We start from the raw sequence: 21,001 nt of genomic DNA on the forward strand, positions 1-21,001 counted from the left end.
AGTGTAGAACTTACCTCTTTCAATCGTTCTTGTTCACAGTTGTATAAAAAAGTCCCAAAGAGACAACTATAAAGGTGATCCAAAATGGTGATCAGAAACAGTTCATTGAATTCAAAGGCTGCAGGAAACTTTAAAAAAGTATAGATTTTTATGTATTAGAATTATTTTAAACTTTTGTTATCCATAGTAAAGAGAAGCAACCTTATAAATAAGATAACAACCAAGAAATTCACAAGAAAAGGATGATTTTTTCAAAAAGTGGGGTTTACATCTATTGACAATCTTAAGAAATGCTAAGCAATTTTGATCATCTCTATTGTACTTAGATAGTGCTTTTCATTGCAAAATCTAATGACACTTTACTAATATTCTAAAGTAAGCATTATTATAGCTATTGTTTTAACAGAGGTTAATTGAGACAGAGGTATGGAGTGATCTGCTAACGTTAACAGTGACACCCAGCAACAGGACCAAGAAGCCCTGACTGGCAGTGTCCTGCAAACATTGCATCAAGTTATTTTTGTTACAGGATGCCATCTTAAAAAAACAAACACTTTGGGCATTTAAGAGCTTTATTTACTAAACTAATGTACAATAAATTGAACAGTTAAGATTGTTGCATGTACAACGTGTTTAATAGTAAATACGTATTTAAAAACACTCCCTTCTCATTCCACCCAGTTTACATTGTCCCCTAATTCTTCCCTCAAGTTTATTATCCACTATGTAGAATAATCCTCTAATCCATCTTCCTTTTCATATTAGAATGTAAATCCCTCACATCTGGAATGAAAGTAGTATTATGTCAATATTCACCATTACATACTTTCTTCATAACTAACTAGAGGTTTTAAAGTACCAACAACCATATATGTATGTATGCGTATAAAATTACAGAAAGTTTAAGAATTATGAAACAAAAATCCAAGACACCTGCAATTTTAGGAGCCCTACAAATTGAAATAATAAATAAAACTACAAAGGCTGGTATTTATTCAAATGAGAAAGGATTCTCTCAATAACCAGATTAAGTATTCTGTGACTGTCCACAACTGCCCCGTCCATAGGACAAAGTAATTCTGCCCCTAGACAGTATGGGGATGGATTCAAATAATTACAGAGAAAGGAAAATACTTTTTAAACAGGAGAAGAAAATTTTTTTTAAAAGAGTGGTTTATTCTTCTATGAAAAAAGCATCATCTCAATAATGAGAAGTCTTTGCAGAGTCTCAAATGGTAGCTTTCTAGCTTCATACTGTGCAGGAAGCTGAAGTGAGTATTTAAGACATGGAGCAAGCAACATTCCAAGTTTCTTTTCCTTTTTTGTTTCAAAGAGAAACATTTTAAAGGCACAACTATAAACTATCCCAATGCAAAGGAAAGACAGGAAGAGCAGCAAGAGGCCAAAATATGGCTCCATCAGGAGCTCTGTAATGACCTATAAATCAAAAAGGAATCAAAAAGTGGAAACCTGGGCAAATTGCTAAGGAGTACAAAAGAACAGCACGAGCATGTAGGGACAAAATCAGAAAGGCTAGGGCACAAAATGAGTTACACCTAGCAAGGGCTGTCAAAGGCAATAAGAAGTTCCTATAAATACATTAGTAGCAAGAGAAAGACAAAGAGAAGTGTAGGTCCTTTACTTAACAGGGAAGGAGGGCTAATAACATCAAGAAGTCTGAGTGTGTAATGTCTATTTTGCTTCAGTCTTCACTACAAAGGTGGTGACCAGATACTCAAACACAATTAATATTAACAACAAGGGGGAAGGAACGCAAACCAAAATAGGGAAAGAATGAGTTAAAGAATATTTAGATAAGTTAGATGTATTCAGGTCAGCAGGGCCTGATGGAATTCATCCTAGGGTACCTAAGGAACTAACTGAAGCAATCTCGGAACTGTTAGCAACTACCTTCAAGAATTTATTAAGGATGGATGAGTTCCCAGAGGACTAAAGAAGGCAAAATGTAGTACCTATCTTTAAAAAGGAGAACAACGGGGACCTGGGTAATTATAGACCAGGCAGCCTAATGTTGGTACCTGGAAAGATACTGGAACAAATTATTAAACAATCAGTTTGTAAGCATTTAGAGAACAACAGGGTTATAAGAAATAGCCAAAATAGATTTGTCAAGAATAAATCATGCCAAACTAACCTAATTTGCTTCTTTGACAGGGTTGGTGGCCTAGTGGATGGGGGGAAGCAGTAGAGGTGATATATCTTGATTTTAGTAAGGCTTTCAACAGAGTCCCTCAACATTCTCATAAGTAAACTAGGGAAATTGGGCCCAGATTAAATTACTATAAGGTGGGTGCAAAACTGATCGAAAGACCATATTCAAAGAGTAGTTATCAATGGTTCAGTATCAAACAGGGAGGGCAAATCTACAGGGGTCTCCCAGGGTCAGCCTTGGGTCTCGTACTATTCAATATTTTCATTAGTGACTTAGATAAGGGAGTGGTGAATATGTTTACAAAATTTGTGAGTTCACCAAGTTGTGAAGGGTTGCAAGCACTTTGGAGAACAGGATTAGAATTCCAAATTACATTGACAAATTAGAAAATTCTTCTGAAATCAACAAGATGAAATTCAACAAAAGATAAAAGTACTACATCGAGGAAGAAAAAAATCAAATACACATTACAAAATGGGGAATAATTGGCTAGCTGATAGTAGTGCTGCAAAGGATCTAGGTGTTAGAGTGGATCACAAATTGAATATGAATTAACAAGAGGCAGTTGCAAAAAAGACTAATATAATTTGGAGCATTGTATATAAGACGTGAAATAACTGTCAAACTCTACACAGCACTGGTGAGAACTCAACTGGCACAGTACAGTATCTGCAGTTCTTGGGGAGGGCGGGGGGGTGTCACACTTTAGATGTGAACAAACTGGAGAGAGCCCAGAGGAAAGCAACTGAACTGATAAATGGGTTCAGAAAACCTGACCTATGGGGAAAGGTTAAAAAAACTAGACATATTTGATCTTAACAAAAGACCACCGAGGTGGGGACCTGACAACAGTCTTCAAATATGTTAAGGGCTGTTACAAAGAGGACAGTAATCAATTATTCTTCATGTCCACTGAAGGCAGGACAAGAAATAACTGGCTTAATCTGTAGCAAGGGAGATTTACGTTAGATATTAGGAAAAGCTTTCTAACTAGAAAGGTAATTAACCTCTGGAATCAGCTTCCAAGAGAAGCTGTGGAATCATCATCATTGCAGGTTTTTAAGAACAGGTTGGACAAACACCTGTCAGGGATGGTCTTGGTTTCCTTATCCTGCCCCAGTGCATGGGGCTGGACTTGACTACAAAGTCTGTTACCCACTTATGGATTTAGCTTAGAGGACTAACCCAGCAATTGTGACTGGGCACAAACTAAATGATCGAAAAAGACTCTCTCAGCCTTATCTATGATTTATAAAGGAAAATTTTTATTTATTTTGAAAGTGAGGAGTTGGACGACATAGACCATTTAGGTTTATAAATAACAGAAGTCTCTGGATTTTAAGAAATGCTTTGCCTTTAAACAAATGGAATTAAGATCCTAGTTCCATTTAACCATGTTAGTGATAGGGCTGTGTTGTGTAGAAAATATTGATATAAACTTTAAAAAGCTCAAGTAAACTGGTCTGGAAAAACTGAGGCATGAATAAAATCCACGGGTTCCCTGAACTCACCCAGTCTCCACCTTCCCATAGCAGCAGCGAGATACAGATGCATAAAGGTAGCGTGCAAAGGTTCAAAGTGAGATATAGAAACAGCTTTCAAGACAAAGCATCCCGTGAAGGAATTCTCTTTAACTGAAAGCATTTAATGAGCCCTGTCATCACAGAGTCATCACTGTCACATAAGGGTTCTAAGCTGTGATGGGTCCATACTAATCAGATGAATACTGACATGGCAGCTAGTAAGATTCAGTGAAGCATATTCAAAATTCCATAAGCCAGTGATGGCACTGTGACTAATTATTTAAAAGTGATAGTACTATTGAAACCCCATCTCTGGATAGAACCCCATCTCTGTTGGAAAGCTGATGTACCTAGACTGTAAAGCTTCTATTCCTGTTGCCGAAAAATCACTGACCTAAAAATTCTTAGCTCTCAATTTCCCAAGCTCATTAGTGTCTGCTTGAGGATTCAGATGGAAAAATTCCCCAAGTGAAAATTTCATTTCCCTCCAATCCACTAATTCTGAGAAAATATCCAGTCCATTAGAATCTGTCATCTGGTGCTGTTGGACTTCATTATTTATTTCACTAAGTGAGCTATGTGAAGAAAGCTACAGAAAATTTCTCAATTTAAGGTGACTGATGATGCTGAATTGAAGTTGATTCTGAAGCCCACAAAAGAAGCTTGCTGTTAAATGTTGTGATTAATAGGCCTGCCCTGCACTGCAGTAATATTTTAAGCTGGAACACTAACTGATTTAGTTCTCACTCTCCTGGAAGTGGATTGAGACAATCTGCTTGAGCACTGTACATCCCAAGAGAGTATGTTGTTAAGATTAATGAAAAGTGCATCTCTGGCTAGAGACAAGTCCTGGTTGTTACCACATAGAGGGACATTATCTTCATACCCACTTGAATGTATTTTGCTTATATTTGGGCTGCTGAATATTAGACGTGGCAAGATATTATTGGAACTGCAGTGATTCCAAGCAGATTTACAGGCTACTTCATAGTATTAGTTGTTTCATCTCCCTTGAACAACTACAGATTACAGGAGGACTTTCCGATTTAAAGTTTGTGTCAGTCATGATTATTAGAATCACTTAAAGCAGCAGTTCTTAACTGGGGGCTGCAAAGAGGTTTCAGGGGTTCCGCCAAGCAGGACTAGCATCAGACTCGCTAGGACCCAGGACTAAAGCCCTGGAGCCCCATGGGGACCAGAGTCCAGGAGGCTCCACTGACCCATGGAGGCTGAAGCTTCACCGCCCTGCCCCCTGGGACTGAAGCCGAAGCCTGAGCAACTGAGCTTTGCAGGGGTCTCTGGGGTGTGGACCCCCCTGTGGCGACAGGCCCTGGGCAATTGCACTGCTTGCTACGCCATAGTACTAGCCCAGGCTTTTATATGCAGAAAAACAGTTTTTGTGGCACAGGTTGGCCATGGAGTTTTTATAGCGTGTTGGGGGGGGGGGGGCTTGGAAGGGAAAAGGTTGAGAACCCCTCATTTAAAGCATATGTTCTTTATTAAGAGCCAGCATCATTTATCTCAAGTTCTATATTATTCTATTTGCGTGTCATCAAGGCTAGGAAAACATGGGAAAATGTATAGCTGCTAAGGATTGAGGTTCATTGTTAAGATTCTGGAGCTATTCAGGAATTCACATCTTACTGGGAAACTAGAAATTCTCTCGTCTCACCAAAAGTGCATGTTTCAAAAACGTACATGTGGTGCAGTCCACTAGAAAGGAAAAAAATATGTGAATAAGACTTTTTTATGAATGTGTTCATTTTTGCCTGTTACAGCCTTAATATTTTTTCAATGCCATGGCTGTTCAGGAAATTCAGAACTCAGGCTGGATTCAGATTTTGCCCAGATGTAAATTTGCAAACTGTTACATAGTCCTTTTACTAGAGGGGAACTAAACAGTTTATAGCAAAAACTAGGAGGCAACAACGGAGATCACAAAAATAGAGAAGGCTGTTCTGAATTAAGTGGCTCCCTGAAGGATTTTTGTTCCTTCCAGATGTTTAGAACTGAGTTTTTTCTGCTGGGTAGTTGCTCTTGGCTTTTCTCAGAGGCAGAGACAAAGTTTTAAATGTTTTTCCAACCCTACTGCTATAGCATATTAATACCGAAATATACGTGTATACAAAGAGTGGGAAATTCTCTAGCAGGAAGTCTTAATCAAACATTTTATGAAACTTTGATGCCAATGAATTTACAAGAAGCCTTTTCAAAAAGATAAGCAGAATCGGAATGGAGGATTTGGGGGAACAAGGGACAGGGGAGGAGGGCTCCTGGGATAGAAAGTTCTTAATTCCACCTTACACTCCCGCGCGTCCCCACCCCCCATATGTTCCAGAAGGTGGTCTTGCAGGAACAGTTTCTTTGTAGAGTATTGTTACAGGAGGAAAGAGAGGCAGATGTCTACTATACTTCAGGGGTAAAACATTTTAGATTTACTTGGAAGCAAGGCCTTAGTTTGGACAACTTGATTTAGCAGCCCCAGTCAAGCCCAGCAGAATAGAAGAATGGAAGATCCTACAAGAGATTCTATATTAAAATTTATTTCCCATGGAAGTGTAAGTAAGAGGAAAACTAGGCCTATGATAGGTCTTCACGATAATGAACCTGTAAAATTTTGTGAGGACCGTCACATTTTGATACCCTAAGTACTACCCCCTTCAAAAAGGATCTTCTCCCAACTGTGATCTAAAGCTAGTGGTGGAAGGAGGAAAGCATATTTGAGCAGGTAAATATTGGAGTATATGTAAATTAGGAAATATTATTACACACACTTAACTATGCAAGCATGTTTTTGAGACAACTAGAAAAGTAGTCCTCCCTGATTCACAATCAGATTGTATTTGTGCCATTTTTAAAATACAGATAATCTCTTGTGAACATACACCGAATGATTGGTGAAACAGCAACAAAGGTACTTTGTCCTATTACTTCTGACTTTAATCAAAGAATTCTGAGAAAGATTTTCTTCTAGAATCTCTCTACTTTCACTGAACTGTCAGGGTAGACCACTGTGCATATTTATTTATTTAAAGAAAATCTAACTTTTGAATTTGTCATCACTGCTTATTTAATTAGGTTAAAAACAGCTGGGTAAAAAGCCATTTGACTCTATATTAGTTTTCACTTTAAACACAATTTACAGAATTACATCTCTGCTTACTAATAAACTGAATGCTCAGCTTGCAAGACCCTACATAATATACAGTGGTCTAGTCACATCTGTTTCTAACCACTGGAAAAACTAAACTTTAAGGAGGATAGGTTCAAAAAAGAAAGTCATTAATCTTATTCATTTTTCAATTTAAAATGCTTTGAGACAATTCAGTGCTTCAATTTGCAGAAATGCACGTTAAACAGTCTATTCAGAACACAAAGAAATGCCTGGCCATTGGCTTCACGTCGGTATTTCTACACTAGCCCATCTCACATCTCTTCTACATGAAAAAGCAGTACTAACTGTGCATGAATTAATGGGTTTGTTCTTCCTCCAGTGTATTCAGTAGCCTACCCACAGTTAAAATTCTTTAACCAAAATTTAAAATTGTGCACATTTAAGGAAAACAGGGCCTCCCCTATGGATCAGAGTTTCAATAAAGAGGAGGAAGACATCCCCATGAACATCCGATTAAATTTTCTTACCTGCTTCGTCATTTGCCAAACACAATCAAGGAACTGAAGGAAAATGGGAGACCTGACTGCATCAGCATGGTCATCAGCTCCATGACCTACTCGCTGAAAAACAGATGCTTTCATTTTAGTCAAATCCATTTAAAAGCAGTAACCAATAACACAAGTTCTGCAAAGATCTTAGGCAGGTTCTTGAAAAGGACTGTGATCAGCACACCTTTCTTCAAGCTAAACTCCACCCTTCCTATAACTAAAAACCCCCACCAGAATACATTCACAAATATAGTCCTATAGTCTGGCAGAATAGGAAGAGCACCCAGTCCACGAAATTCACACATTTTCCAGTGGTCTGAGTGACATTAAACTTATTTTTAAAGTGTACATCCCATTATACCCCAAATGATCTTGTTGATTCAAAGACTCAACATAAGGATATCTGCTTCTTCCTATATATGAGGAAAGAATAAATAGTTCAGAACTGCAGGAGATATATCCTCCACTTCATTTCCACAGCAGAATGGATTCAGTGAATCTGGCATATTATGCTGGATCAACTAACTTTAACCGAAAGGTAGTTACGAGGACTGTGCAGAAACTATGACTATTCCATACCCACTCACCATAACTAAATGTTACGACAGCTACCTCTCTAGTTCAGAAGCCCACATACAGCACCACAATCTTGTAATATTCCAGCTCAAGCTATTTTTTTTTCTTTCTTTAAACACTGTGGCTGTGGGATGATGACTTCCGTGATTTTTACCTACATGACAGCCATAGCTTTCTCCTTTTCATTTTCCTCAAGTAAGATCTGTTCCTGTAAGTTTTTCACCATGCTCTGCAATCCTCCCCTCCTCCAGAAATGTCTCGACATTTGTCTTGTGCTATTGGCTCAAACTCTGCCCCTCTTGTAAACTTTATATTAGAAATTGTTGTGTATTAATAGTTCACACAAAGCATTTTCACATCAACGGAACACTAAATCACTCATATTTCTCTTTCTTCACATACCGCAGGAACATTATTCTAAATGTTGCAAAATACAGTGACAAGCCACCTGATCAAAAAAAAAGCTTTGAAGGAGATAATTTTATTAATTCTTTCAACTTACCATTGCAAACCTATGTCCAAAACTTATCCACTCTTTTTCTATAAGAGCTTCAAATCCTTTGATAGTCCTGTAATAGCTGTCCAACATGAGCATGGCTAAAGATGTGAGCTGGGCTGTACGATCCCAGCCGTCACTGCAGTGTACAACAACTGATGTTTTACCAGATTCAATTTTATCAGCAATTCTTACTGCTCCAGCAAGAAGAATCTTTTAAAAAAAAGAAAGTAGCATGTTAAAATGTCACATCAAGCCAACCTCTTGTAGTAAAGTAGCAATTAGTCCTAGAATGCTATATTTTAAAATTAGAATTCAAACCCAATTATGTGTCCAAAATTACTGTAAATTAACATTAGAATCTCCTGAAAATCTGTTCATAAAGAAAACACTCAGATATACTGTAGACTATTCAGTAGAAAGATTACTCAAAAGACTACAGAATAAGATCAATCCTTTTAATAAATTCAGGTATCCCGCAAACTATTATCATCTTTCTTCCTCAGCATTCAGTTTTCAAACAGTATGTACAGGGGGGGAGTGCAGCTAATCAAACCCTATAGCAGATTATTGGGAAGCCCAGACAAGAAAAGGGGTGTGCTTGCTTGCTGATCACTTGCCCTGATTTGTTGGTGCATGGAGTATACATGATGTTCATATAGGGAACGGGTCTTTATTTCTACTAGTAATAACTTGGATCAGAAGTCAGAGTGGCACAAGACGGTAGCAACTCATAAGAGCATTACACTTATTTTTTTCCAATGAAACTCCTTCTATTGATTTCCTCAGTCATGTTTGGCAGCTCTTCAGTTGTTTAACTTGGAGTATTCTCTCCGGCACAGATGTGTCCACAACATGATTCCTGATAGCACTGACAACTACGTGAGAAGCAGCTAGAACTAGGGCCGTTGGAAGGGCTCCGGACTTCGGATTCTGACCTCAGCAAAGCCAACTCTGACGTCAGTAAAGACAATCTAATGAGACATTTGAGATCTCTCTCTTCCAAGGCATGCAAAGACACTTCCAAAGCTGGAAAGCCTGCATCCACTGGAGCAACTTTGCTTTCACAGGACACAATCTTGAAAGCCATTCAGGCTTCTGAGACAAAGCTACACAGATTTTGTTCTTTTATGGTTAAACTGAAGGATGCAAGGATGTAACTACTGTAGGTCAATGTTAAAGATTGAGTTAGTAAATTAAAAGGCGTGCAATTTGATCTGGTTAGTCCTAAAGCTCTCACATGTTTATTAAGTCACAGACAATGCATTACTGCACTGAAAAATTATAAATATTACAAAAAGTCATCTTATGTTGTTGGATCTTCCTTCCTTCCCTCCTTCCTTCCTTAGAGGTTTTTAAGGTCAGGCTTGACAAAGCCCTGGCTGGGATGATTTAACTGGGAATTGGTCCTGCTTTGAGCAGGGGGTTAGACTAGATGACCTTCTGGGGTCCCTTCCAACCCTGATATTCTATGATTCTATGATCTTTGAAAAGGAATGAAAAAAGACAATTCATGTGACATAAGTATAGCAGCACTCTATGTCCTAGAAAGATCACTGAGAGTGGTACTCATGCCAGTCAAGCATTACTGCAGAAAGAGTAGATGCAGGCAGTGAATAGAAAATGGGAGAAGGAACAAAAGCTAGGTAGTATTAGTTTAGCAACATCTTGTGGAATGAGGTGGGGCATTTTATTCCACTTTGGACAAATGGTTCATTTGTAAAAATTTTAAAGAAACTAAATTTTATTTTTTCCATAAAATAATTTATTGTCAAGGTTCCTTCCCCACTCTGAACTCTAGGGTACAGATGTGGGGACCTGCATGAAAACCTCCTAAGCTTACTTTTACAGGCATAGGTTAAAACTTCCCCAAGGTACAAACTATTTTACCCTTTGCCCTTGGACTTCCACTGCCACCACCAAACGTTTATCTGGGTTTATTTTATTAGGAAAGTGTTGTTTGGAAACGTCTTTCCCCCCAAAATCCTCCCAACCCTTGCACCCCACTTCCTGGGGAAGGTTTGATAAAAATCTTCACCAGTTTGCATAGGTGACCACAGACCCAAACCCTTGGATCTTAAGAACAATGGAAAAAAGCATTCAATTCTTGAAAAGAAGAATTTTAATAGAAGTAACAGTAAAAAAGAAGTAACAATAAAAAGAATCACCTCTGTAAAATCAGGATGGTAAATACCTTACAGAGTAATTAGATTCAAAACATAGAGAATCCCTCTAGGCAAAACCTTAAGTTACAAAAAGATACACAGACAGGAATATCCATTCTATTCAGCACAGCTTAATTTCTCAGCCATTTAAATAAATCATAATCTAACACATATCTAGCTAGATTACTTACTAAATTCTAAGGACTCCATTCCTGTTCTGTCCCCGGCAAAAGCATCACACAGACAGACTCTTTGTTTTGCCCTCCCCCCAGCTTTTGAAAGTATCTTGTCTCCTCATTGGTCATTTTGGTCAGGTGCCAGCGAGGTTATCCTAGCTTCTTAACCCTTTACAGGTGAGAGGATTTTTCCTCTGGCCAGGAGGGATTTTAAAGGGGTATACCCTTCCCTTTATATTTATGACATGTTAACTTCTCTTTCAGTATTTTTAACTTACCTATCATTGTGGTAGCTAAACACCACGAAGGGCTGGTCTACACTGAAAACTTACATTGGCATTGCTAGGTCTCCCAGAGGTATGAAAAAGCCACACCCCTAAGAGACACAGCTGTGCCGACCTAACCCTCAGTGTAGACAGGGCTAGGTCAAATGGAGAATTGTTCCACTGACCTAGCTACTGCCTCTCGGGGAGATGGATTAACTACAGAGATGGGAGAACCCCTTCGGTTGCTATAGTGAGGCCAGGTCTGCACTACAAACTTACACTGGTATAACTACATCACTCAGGGGTGTGAAAAATCCAGACCCCTGAGCAAGGTAGTTATACTGACCTAACTCATGGTGTAGACAACACTATGTTAAAGGGAGAGTTTTTCCTGTTGACATAGCTACCACCTCTTACAGAGGTGGATTAACCATGCCAACAGGAGAAGCTCTCCCATCCGCGTAGTAGCATCTTCACTAAAGTGCTACAGCAGCACAGCTGCACCAATACAGATTCACCACTTCAGTGCTATGTGTATAGACAAGCCCTTAGTGCCTACACTGAACTGCTGAAGCTATGCCACTGTAGCATTTTTAATGTAGACATAACCAAAAAGTCTTTTACAATTAAGCTGCAGTTTGAGCTAGCACCAAATAAGTTGAAAAATTCTGAGCATCATCCACAGACTGTACTCAGACAGAATTTTTTTTAAATAGAGATAAACATATGTCAGCCACTACCATCTTCATCAGTCTAAACATTCTCAGGGTACTATTCTAAACTTAACTACAAAATTGAGATTTCAGGGTCCAATCCTGCCATCCTATTCAAGCAGAGAGCTCCCACTGAAGTTAATCACATCTCAATCTCATTATCTGGTCTACAGCCAGTTCTTTTTTAAATGGACAGTCAAACTTAAGTATCAAATTCATAAATTTGGATGGAAAAAGGCTTCTGGATTGTGAATATTTACTAGTTTGATAGGAATGGAAGATTTTAAACTAAATAAGAAAGTTAAGTTCTTCCCAAAATAGCAAATATTTTATATTTTTGCTCCCTCTGCTGGCTCTTCTGTAGCAGTTAAACTGAATTACCAGAGCTAAGATTATATGAATAATTTTGTGCACAATCCAAAAATGCTTTGCATGAGTGACATTTGATTTGAAGTTGTATAAAGCAAATTCCACATTAAATGCCATTCCATCAATATTTACCACCAAAAAGAAGGGAAAATAGCAGAGAAATCATCCATTCTAAAAGCTTCTTAGAGGTTAATAAAACACTTAGTAAATTTAAACATGATATGGACTGACTTATTTTAATGCAGTGTTAAATAATAAAAGGAGACTGTAATCCATATGGTAACAGGGACCAATCCATCTTCCACTGAAGTCAGGCCCACTGAAATATACATGTCCACAAATGCTTCATTAATGGCATAGAATGGCAGGATGAGGAGGGCTGTGGTGTTTAAAAATGAAGTCCCGCTGGTAGTTGTCTAAGTGGAATTTGAATTTCCCATGGCACTTTTCCAAAAAGCAGGGATAATCCTGGTATCCCGGCCAACATTCACACTCTCATGAAAACTAAGTGCTGTCCAGAACTGAATGTGATCCTACATTATCAGGATTTAATTGACTACTTCCTAAAACCTACAGTATGAAATACATAATATGCAGTATGGCATATATTTATATTCTATCTGATCTGAAATACTGTGTTCTAAATAAAACTTGTAAAAAGGGTTACTTTTTAGGATTATCCTGACCAAAGACATGATAAACACAGAGAAAGGATTTCTAGTGTGGTATATTGAAATTCAAGCAAATACATTGCTTTAAAAAGCAAAAAGCATGCAATGTCTTTAACATCTATAGTCTCTTACCCTTATGTATTCCAACCAGTGCGTTGAATCCACATTGGACAACCACCGTGCCTCATCAATCGAAGGATAAACTATTTCTTTCAGCTTCCGCAATGATTCCCTCATCACATGTACGTTATGTATTTCCAAAAAGACCAGCTCAGCATTTGGGTAGGCACTTTCACTTTCATATCCTCCACCTTTTGCCTGTCATTTAAAATTTTAAAGAGTACAGGAGTTTCTGATAAGATCCTGAGGGTTATTTTTGCTTTCTAGGGAGTTTTAGAGGCGGTTATTTTAGAACAAATGAAAACACATTTTAAGAAAAATAAACACTGATGTTTAACTACTCCCAGAAGCAGGGCCGTCCCTAGACATTTTGGTGCCCCAGGCCTGTGAGGGGGGGAGGGACTGGCCCCAGGCCTCCGCAGGGGGGGCAGAAGCAGGCTTGGGGGGGCAGGGGTAAAACCACCCCCCAGCACGAGTCGGCAGAGCGGAGTGGATTGGGGCAGGGTCGCTGCACTTCCTCCACTTCCTCCCGCACTCACGGTGTGGTGGGAAGTGGAGTGACCTGGCCCCAGCCCTCTCTGCTCCCCTAGATCCCAGTCTTGGGACTTGGGGAGATGGGGGAACCACTCCCCAGCACTCACCAGCGGCGCAACTGGGAACCGGTGGAGCAGAGCAGGCTGGGGCTGGGTCACTCCACTTCCCACTGCCCGGTGAGTACAGGGCGTGCGCTACCCCTGCTGCAGTCCCCCGGGATGTAGCAGGGGTGGGGCTGGGGTGGAGCAAGGGTGGGAAGAGGCGGGGCGGAGGCTTTGGGAAAGAGGCAGAGCACGGGCTGGGGCTGCTTTCCTGGCTAGCTCAGCCGGCCGGGGATCAGGCTGGCCGCTGGAGCAGCACGCAGCATAGTTTGTGTATGGGCAAGGACGGCCCTGCCCAGATAAGGACGGCCCTGCCCAGAAGCTGGGAATGGACGACAGGGGATGGATCACTTGATGATTGCCTATTCTGTTCATTCCCTCTGAAGCACCTGGTTAGGGTTAATTTGGACTACTACGTTCCTTCCCCACCCCTATTTATTTTTAAGTACTCTATTTCAGTGCACAGTTACTTCGGTAATTGATGCCATATACATAAGAAATAAATCAGGGGACTCCATGTAGGCTTTTTCCCCTCTCCTCCCACCATAATCATTACCAGCACATCTCTACTTCCTACAGCTTTCTTCTATTTGCAAAACTGACTCAAACTGTAATAAACTCAATTGGCCCATGTCCAGGCCATTGAAGTACTTCTTCAGTAAATTACTATCTCGACAGAAGGATTCTTTTACAATACAGGACAAGGAGCTAGGAACCAATAAGTTCAAATCTTGGTTCTGACAACACTTGTGACTGCAATCAAGTCAATCTCTGCCTCAGTCTCCACCCAACTTTAAACTGGAGATAGCAATAATTCACAGGGCTGCTGCAAGAATTAGTTAACGCTGACAAAACGCTTTGATACTATCAAGGGGCTTACACATATATTACTTTATTATGAGAAGTGAACTTCTATGGAAAATATCAGAATAAAGTTTATTTCTCAGTACATGGGCAAAGTAATCTCCATTTTAACAAATGACAACCTACCTTGTTTGTATCAGCAACACTGTTTTGTCTGGCATCAAAGATGATAAGCTTGTGCGACTGAGCATTGGCATCCATTATTGTTTGTAAGTATTTTTCATCTTCTTTGCAACGTTTGTCATTCGGGCCTACCAGTGGCTGGCTGCAGCGCGTTATAGTTGCCTGGCTCTCGGGGTGAATCCAAGACAACACCTGCGTTTAAAAAAAAGTTAGTTTCAGGATAGTGCACCAGCATCAAATTGACAGTCCTTAGAGCAATTGGTCAGTCATAATAAGCCATGGTACAACTTCCCAGTGGGAGAGAGAATGTAAATTTCAGTAAGAATAATTCATACCACATACATTCAAAAGTGGGATGATGAGAAAATAGCAGATTAATAGCATGGCTGTAAAAGACATGGTATCACTGTTCCCAAATTTAGTTAGATTGAAACGTGAAGTAGTTCTAAACAACGATGACTTTATTCTCCGTAGCATTCAGAAACAGCCTTAACTTTTACTTTCTACATACTTTCTACGGGCTTAAATACAGTAAGAGGGTTTTGTGGTGGGGAGAACGGGAAGCTACGTCTGTATGGAGGTCTATGCAGTCAAGCATGAACATATCTCATTCCTTCCTGCCCCAGGCAGGAACTACTGCAAGATGACATCACATTAAAATTCCTCACTTTCTTTCTCCCTCCTGGGGTTGTCATTTCTTTTCTAAAGTTTACCCTCCCCATGTATAATATGGCTGCATTTACAGCCCTCTATATGAGCAGCTGAGTAGGATAATCTCTACCAAGAACACATTGCCATTCTCAGGAAGCTCACAATGTGGTGTCAGAATGATACCACACACGTTCCATCTCACCCCCAAACCTCACTCACCATGGGAGCAAGGGGGAGCACAACCGGACACTTTCAGTTCCCCACTAGCGTCGGACGCTATCTTTGAACTAAAGATCAGTACACAGCAGTAAGCCACTGGACAATTGCACTAACCCTGTGATAACTATCTTCATTAATTTTTTAAAAATTTCCTCCAGCTCCAAAGCCAGTAAGTGTATTTCTATACATTTATACTCGCCCTCTCTCGTAGAAGGGAGCTGGATAGCTGTCTCAGAAGCCTTTAAAAACCCTAAGGGCATCTCTTATAAGATGCATTACAAATACATTTCTTCTTCAGGAAGCTATATTACAAATACAGAGAGAATTCAAAATGAATATTAGAGGCCTTACTTACTGGAATTCTGCCTTTTGCTCTAAATGCTGCCACTTTTGAGAGGTCATCATCTTTCACACTGGTTGGCACAACAAAGATAGTAGGATATGTATCACAAAGTTCATAGGTGCTGTTAACTTTGGATATTTTCCAACTCTCATTAGGTAAACCCTGTGCAGAGGCAAAACATTTATCCAATGTTTTAAAAAAGTTAGATCTTTACATGTGTGTGTTGTATAGTGACTCCAAAAAAGAACGATCCATTACATGTTTTTTTTAAAAAAACCATACCCACATTGTTCTGCACAGTGTTTCAAAGGTTATGTGAGCAGAAGCATTTCTCAATATTTTGGTTAAAGATATGGGGCAGTATGAAGCCCCAAAGCCTATAGATAATTTAAAAAGCAACAGTGATTTGGATGGGTTTGCACTAAAGTAAAAAATGGGCCTATAGTGAAATAGAAAGAAATTATTTTACACCAGGAAATTGATGGATTAAGGAGACCAAACTAAAATTATTCCTCTGTGTAACTGCTGGTCATATTTGTTTTTAAATGAGCAGACTACCTTTTCAGAACTGGTGCTTAAAATTAAGTCTCCAAATACGGATTTAGGTCCTTATATAACTGCCAAGAGACTTCCTCACCTATAATCCCAATTGATTTCAATGGGATTTGTGGGCGCCTAACACTACTGAAAATCAGGTGACTTGCATTTAGATGTCTAAATGTGGATTTAAGAGAGTAAGTTTAGTTACTCAGGTTTGCAAATTGTCTGTGAACATTTCTAAAAAAAGGTAAATTAGGTTCAGAAGGCTACCAAAACAAAATGAAAAGGGGATTACTTGTATAACCTACCTGCCGCTTATATTCTGCCATTGGATCATAAACTTTCCAACCATTAACAGAAAATTTTTCTTTATAGCTGAATGCAAAAAGTGGCTGAAAGCAACAATGTTAAAACACAAATTACTATGCAGTATTTAGCCATTTAGTAAACTAGAATTCCTGTAAACATGGTGAGCTCTGAAAATAAAAGCCACAAAAGCTGATTCAATTAGTTTCCAAAAGACAAAATCTTATATACAACATTTGTTTTACAGTAGTGCCTAGAGGCCCCAGTCAAGACTGGGCTTCACTGTACTAGTGATTGTTCAAACACAAAAGAAGAGACAGTTCCTTCCCCAAAGAGATTGTGTGTCTTGTCAATTCAGATAGCAAAGGAAACAGAAAGGTAAAATGACTAGCCCGTGGTCACACAGGTCAGCAGTAAGGCCATGAATAGAATTCAAGCCCCATCACTCTCAGTCCAGTACCCTACCCATTGGACGATACTGAAATTGTATACTAATATGATACTGAAATTGTATAGCTAAAGCTAAACAAGGCAACTTGTGCCTAGCTATTGTTATCTGGACATTGAATTCGGGAAAGCACTTTGGCCTGGATGCACAAGAGGAGTTAGGCATTCTGACGCTGAGCATCACAACGCCAAACTTTTAGGCCCCTAGAAAATCGCTGCAATTCACAAAGCCTGAGTTAGGCACTTAGGTTCCCTATACAATGAATGAGGAGAGAGATCCGCCTGAAAATATGTCTGCAATAAAAGACCCACAACATGAGCACGGCTGACCTGTGTCTGTTGACTTGGGCTCACGGGGCTTAGGCTGTGGGGCTAAAAATTGCATTGTAGACATTCAGGCTTGGACTGGAGACCAGGTTCTGAAACCCTGCAAGGGGAATGGGTTTCAGAACCTGGGCTCCAGCCCGAGTGTCTACACTGACATTTTTAGCCCTACAGCCCTAGCCTGCGAGCCCAAGTCAATTGTCCCGGTCTCTGAAACTTGGGGCATGGGGTGTTTTTTTTTATTGCCCTGTAAATAAACAGGCTGCAATTCACAAAAGCCAGCCCGGTTGGCAGGGAGCTACCTAAGCTAGCCAATGGGAGATGCCAAGTAGCGGTTGTGTGTCCCTCTCACCATGATATGTGCCTAAGTCCAGGCGGTAGAGAAGCACCTATCTCTGCTAGCAAGTCACAGCCAGGAATTCTCTTCAGAGTTTGCAAGAAGCCCTGGGGTTGGGAGGATGGGAACAACTGGGCTATGGAATATTCTGATGTGGGGCTCCTTCAGCCTCTCCTGTTGAAGCTGTTCCACTCTGGATAAATAATTAAAGAGTCACTGGAGCGGTAGGACTGGATCCTGGATCTCCCATCAAGCTATGGAGTCACTCACCCTTGTATGCACTCTCTTTCTCTGGCCAGAATGACTAATTATTTATCCAGAGTTAAACAGAAGAGACTGAGAAAAACCCACAGCCCAATGGTTAGAGCACTGCCCTGAAAAGTTGGCAGATCCCTGTTCCCATTCAGAAAGAGGGGGGACTTGAACCAGGAGTCTCCCACATCACAAGTGATCACTGGGCTAAAAGTTATGAGGGAGTTCCAATAATTCCCCACTCTCCAATTGTTTTGTCTGAACTCCCCTAAGGAGCCAAATCAGGTAGCTGTGCTCAGAGGGTACCTACTGGATCAGGTCTAACACAAGACTTAGGTGGTCGAACAACTATCTTCCCCAGTTTGTGAATGTCTGAGGTTTAGGTGAGAGATAAGCCACCTGCTGTCCAGAGGAAGGAAGCAGGGTGCATGCCCAGAGGCAGAAACATAGGTGCCTAGGGACTGAGTGAGATTAGGCACCTACAGGGTTCAGTGGGAGTTTTGTGCATCACAGTCCCCAAACTGGGCCTTAAGCACCAAACTCCTTTATCCTTCATTCTGAAATTCCCCAATTATTTATTATAGACAAATGCTTATAATGAAAGTCAACAAACCCTGAAACCAATAAAGTCACTGTTTTCACTGGTAGCAGCACCTGGCTCTCAGTTCTGTAAATTACTGAAATAAAGAAGTCAAGCCAGAGTAATCTGAATGCTTCATGATATCTAGAATCAACAAATTAATATATTTGTTATGCAGTATTTGCTTATTTCCCTACACTTCCAAGAAGAAGACAAACAGAGGCAGGCAGTCCTTTCCCCATTTTAGTACTTACCAGCCCATTAGAAAGAGGAAATGCTTGAGTTACGAGGTTTTCAAATATCTCCAGTCTGCTCTGTTCTTCCTGTTTATAGGCAAGCCGCAAGTTTCTCATATCCTGTCAGAAAATAAGTCAAACTCTCTTACACTTTGATAAATTAAAAAAAAAAAATAGATGCAGTTACAAAGCTGACTGAAACTAAGCACTGGCTACTGACATTAAGGCAAGTCACATTTTCTAACTCTCCTAGTCGTTAACAAAATTCTGTTCTAAAATGAGACTACTGGAAAAATCAGGAAGGTCTCAATATGCCACTGAAGTAGGCATTATACCCTAGAATTCACCAATGAGGTGAAACATTTCTTGCAAGTTTCCCATCCAAATTCCAACCAAACCCAGCATGCTTATGGGATCAGATAGAACAATAGCACAAGGCATTGTGGGTGCAGGTTCCCCTTAATACAAAAATGAAATTAATGCAATTAAACAGTAATAGATAGGCATCCACTGCATTTCCTAGGAATTCATTCTGTACCTTGCAAACAATTTCTATACCACAGGAGTTGTCTCCATGGCTCTGCACTCCAATCTTTTCAACTCTACTTATTACTCCAAGGGGAACATCAAGAACAAAATGTGGATCCTGAAATTCGGATTAAAAAAATAAGATAAAAACATTTTTAATTGCCTTGGGAAGTATATGTAATCTAGTATAATTCATGTCAAATTGTGTGTTCTACTAGTCTTTTTATAGTTCCTTTTGAATTGATTGCTGTGGAACTACTTTACATTTAATTTAAACTAAGTTTGTCACCTTCTGAAAATCTACTTCAGATTCTAGCTGGAAGAAATATGCACATAGATCTTAAAGTCTCACCCTCTCAACATTTTTGAAATACATTTTGAAGTCCGTCACTGTCAGTGTACCACTGACTGCTCCCATAAATGGACAGATATACATGACATCTTTAGCTGGAAAAAGACAGAAATGAAAGTTCCATTTTATTATTGTAGGCATTTGTGCTATAAGAAGCTCTTTATAGAAAACCAAAAATTGTATACAAGAAACCTCCTACAGTTCCAATGTACTAGAGATCTTTGAGACTTCTATATGAAACTATTTCAAAGCCACTATAACTGACCTTCTACTCTCAAATTTTGATTTGAAAGAAAAAGTCCTCTGCATTTTTAAAAAGGTATTTACAAAGAGAATGATCAAATTCTTCAGTTCTAAGCAATACGTGCTAAATCCCCACCATAAACCAGCCTAAGAGAATGGTGATGTGACATGAAGCATTACTCCTTATTGGAGCTATACTATACAGAATGTTTTTGTGGGGAGTCCATGAAATGGCATACAAATATTTTATGTAACATGAGAAATAGCCTTTTGCCTTTCTCCAAAGTTGCCAGTTTGTTGTATCTTATATTTAAGAAAACCAGAGTGGCTTGGAATAATAGCTATTTGTCCTGTCACCATCCATATGTGAGTTCTGTGCACATTTCATCGACTTCAAATCAGAATTCGAGGAGTCCCAAAGTCTTCATATTGCAAAAATACCAGGCTACACCATATCTCCCTTTTTCTGACAATCACAACAGCATTCTCTGCCCTTGTTGCACCTTACATTAGTCAGATGGGAAGGCTCATGTGGCAAGCAACAGTCATCCTGAAACTAATGCTCAAGTTAGCTGCTCAAGTAATGTGTCTGAGCAAAGATTATGTCCAAATCTGGGTTTTGCATACCTTTTTAAAAATAATTTCTACATTTCAGTAGAACAAACAGTGACAGTTTAGCAACCTGGTTTCACATAACTGTTCTACTTGCATCCAACAAAACACCCCAAGATCAAACTATGTTACTTCACAAAAACTAAAACCTAAGGCCTTCTATTTTGCACACTTAAACAGAGAGGATTTATATATAGCTATCAGATTTCCACAGATTATTTCAGGTTTTTGGAGCAGTTTGAAAAATCTGGCATTAAGACTGTATCCAATTAGAGCTCTTGATAGTAGAATGAGTGACTGTGTACCTTTTGCCACTACAGACTGGGTTACAATCTCCATTCTGGTAGTCAGTGATCTTTTTGTGGTCCCTACAAACTAATTCCACCACACAACTTTCCACAGCAGGTCATTTGACTGCAAAAGATCTAATTAAAATGGGACAGTCAACACCACATTTTCATTTTCTTTCCGGGCTAAATCCTGAAGTGCTTGAAACTC

The 21,001-nt window shown here is 39.6% G+C and overlaps 1 protein-coding gene across 9 annotated transcripts in view; it reads right to left on the bottom strand.

The window, feature by feature from the left end:
* The window catches only part of MTMR1 (myotubularin related protein 1), a 52,886-nt gene that overhangs the window by 16,845 nt on the left and 15,040 nt on the right, over nucleotides 1–21,001 (bottom strand). For 8 of the 9 annotated variants that reach the window (XM_073358356.1, XM_073358354.1, XM_073358352.1 and 5 more), the window contains 10 exons: nucleotides 19,649–19,743; nucleotides 19,307–19,414; nucleotides 18,787–18,888; nucleotides 16,595–16,678; nucleotides 15,759–15,908; nucleotides 14,537–14,725; nucleotides 12,924–13,109; nucleotides 8,438–8,644; nucleotides 7,339–7,431; nucleotides 15–128 (listed from right to left, as the gene is read on the bottom strand). In XM_073358356.1, coding sequence (XP_073214457.1) covers nucleotides 15–128; nucleotides 7,339–7,431; nucleotides 8,438–8,644; nucleotides 12,924–13,109; nucleotides 14,537–14,725; nucleotides 15,759–15,908; nucleotides 16,595–16,678; nucleotides 18,787–18,888; nucleotides 19,307–19,414; nucleotides 19,649–19,743 — 1,328 coding nt within the window. The remainder of the gene's footprint in view (nucleotides 1–14; nucleotides 129–7,338; nucleotides 7,432–8,437; nucleotides 8,645–12,923; nucleotides 13,110–14,536; nucleotides 14,726–15,758; nucleotides 15,909–16,594; nucleotides 16,679–18,786; nucleotides 18,889–19,306; nucleotides 19,415–19,648; nucleotides 19,744–21,001) is intronic. The other variant, XM_073358357.1, reaches the window with a different exon arrangement.

Source organism: Lepidochelys kempii, chromosome 9 (genome assembly GCF_965140265.1).
Source record: "Lepidochelys kempii isolate rLepKem1 chromosome 9, rLepKem1.hap2, whole genome shotgun sequence".
Classification (NCBI taxonomy): Eukaryota; Metazoa; Chordata; order Testudines; family Cheloniidae; genus Lepidochelys; species Lepidochelys kempii.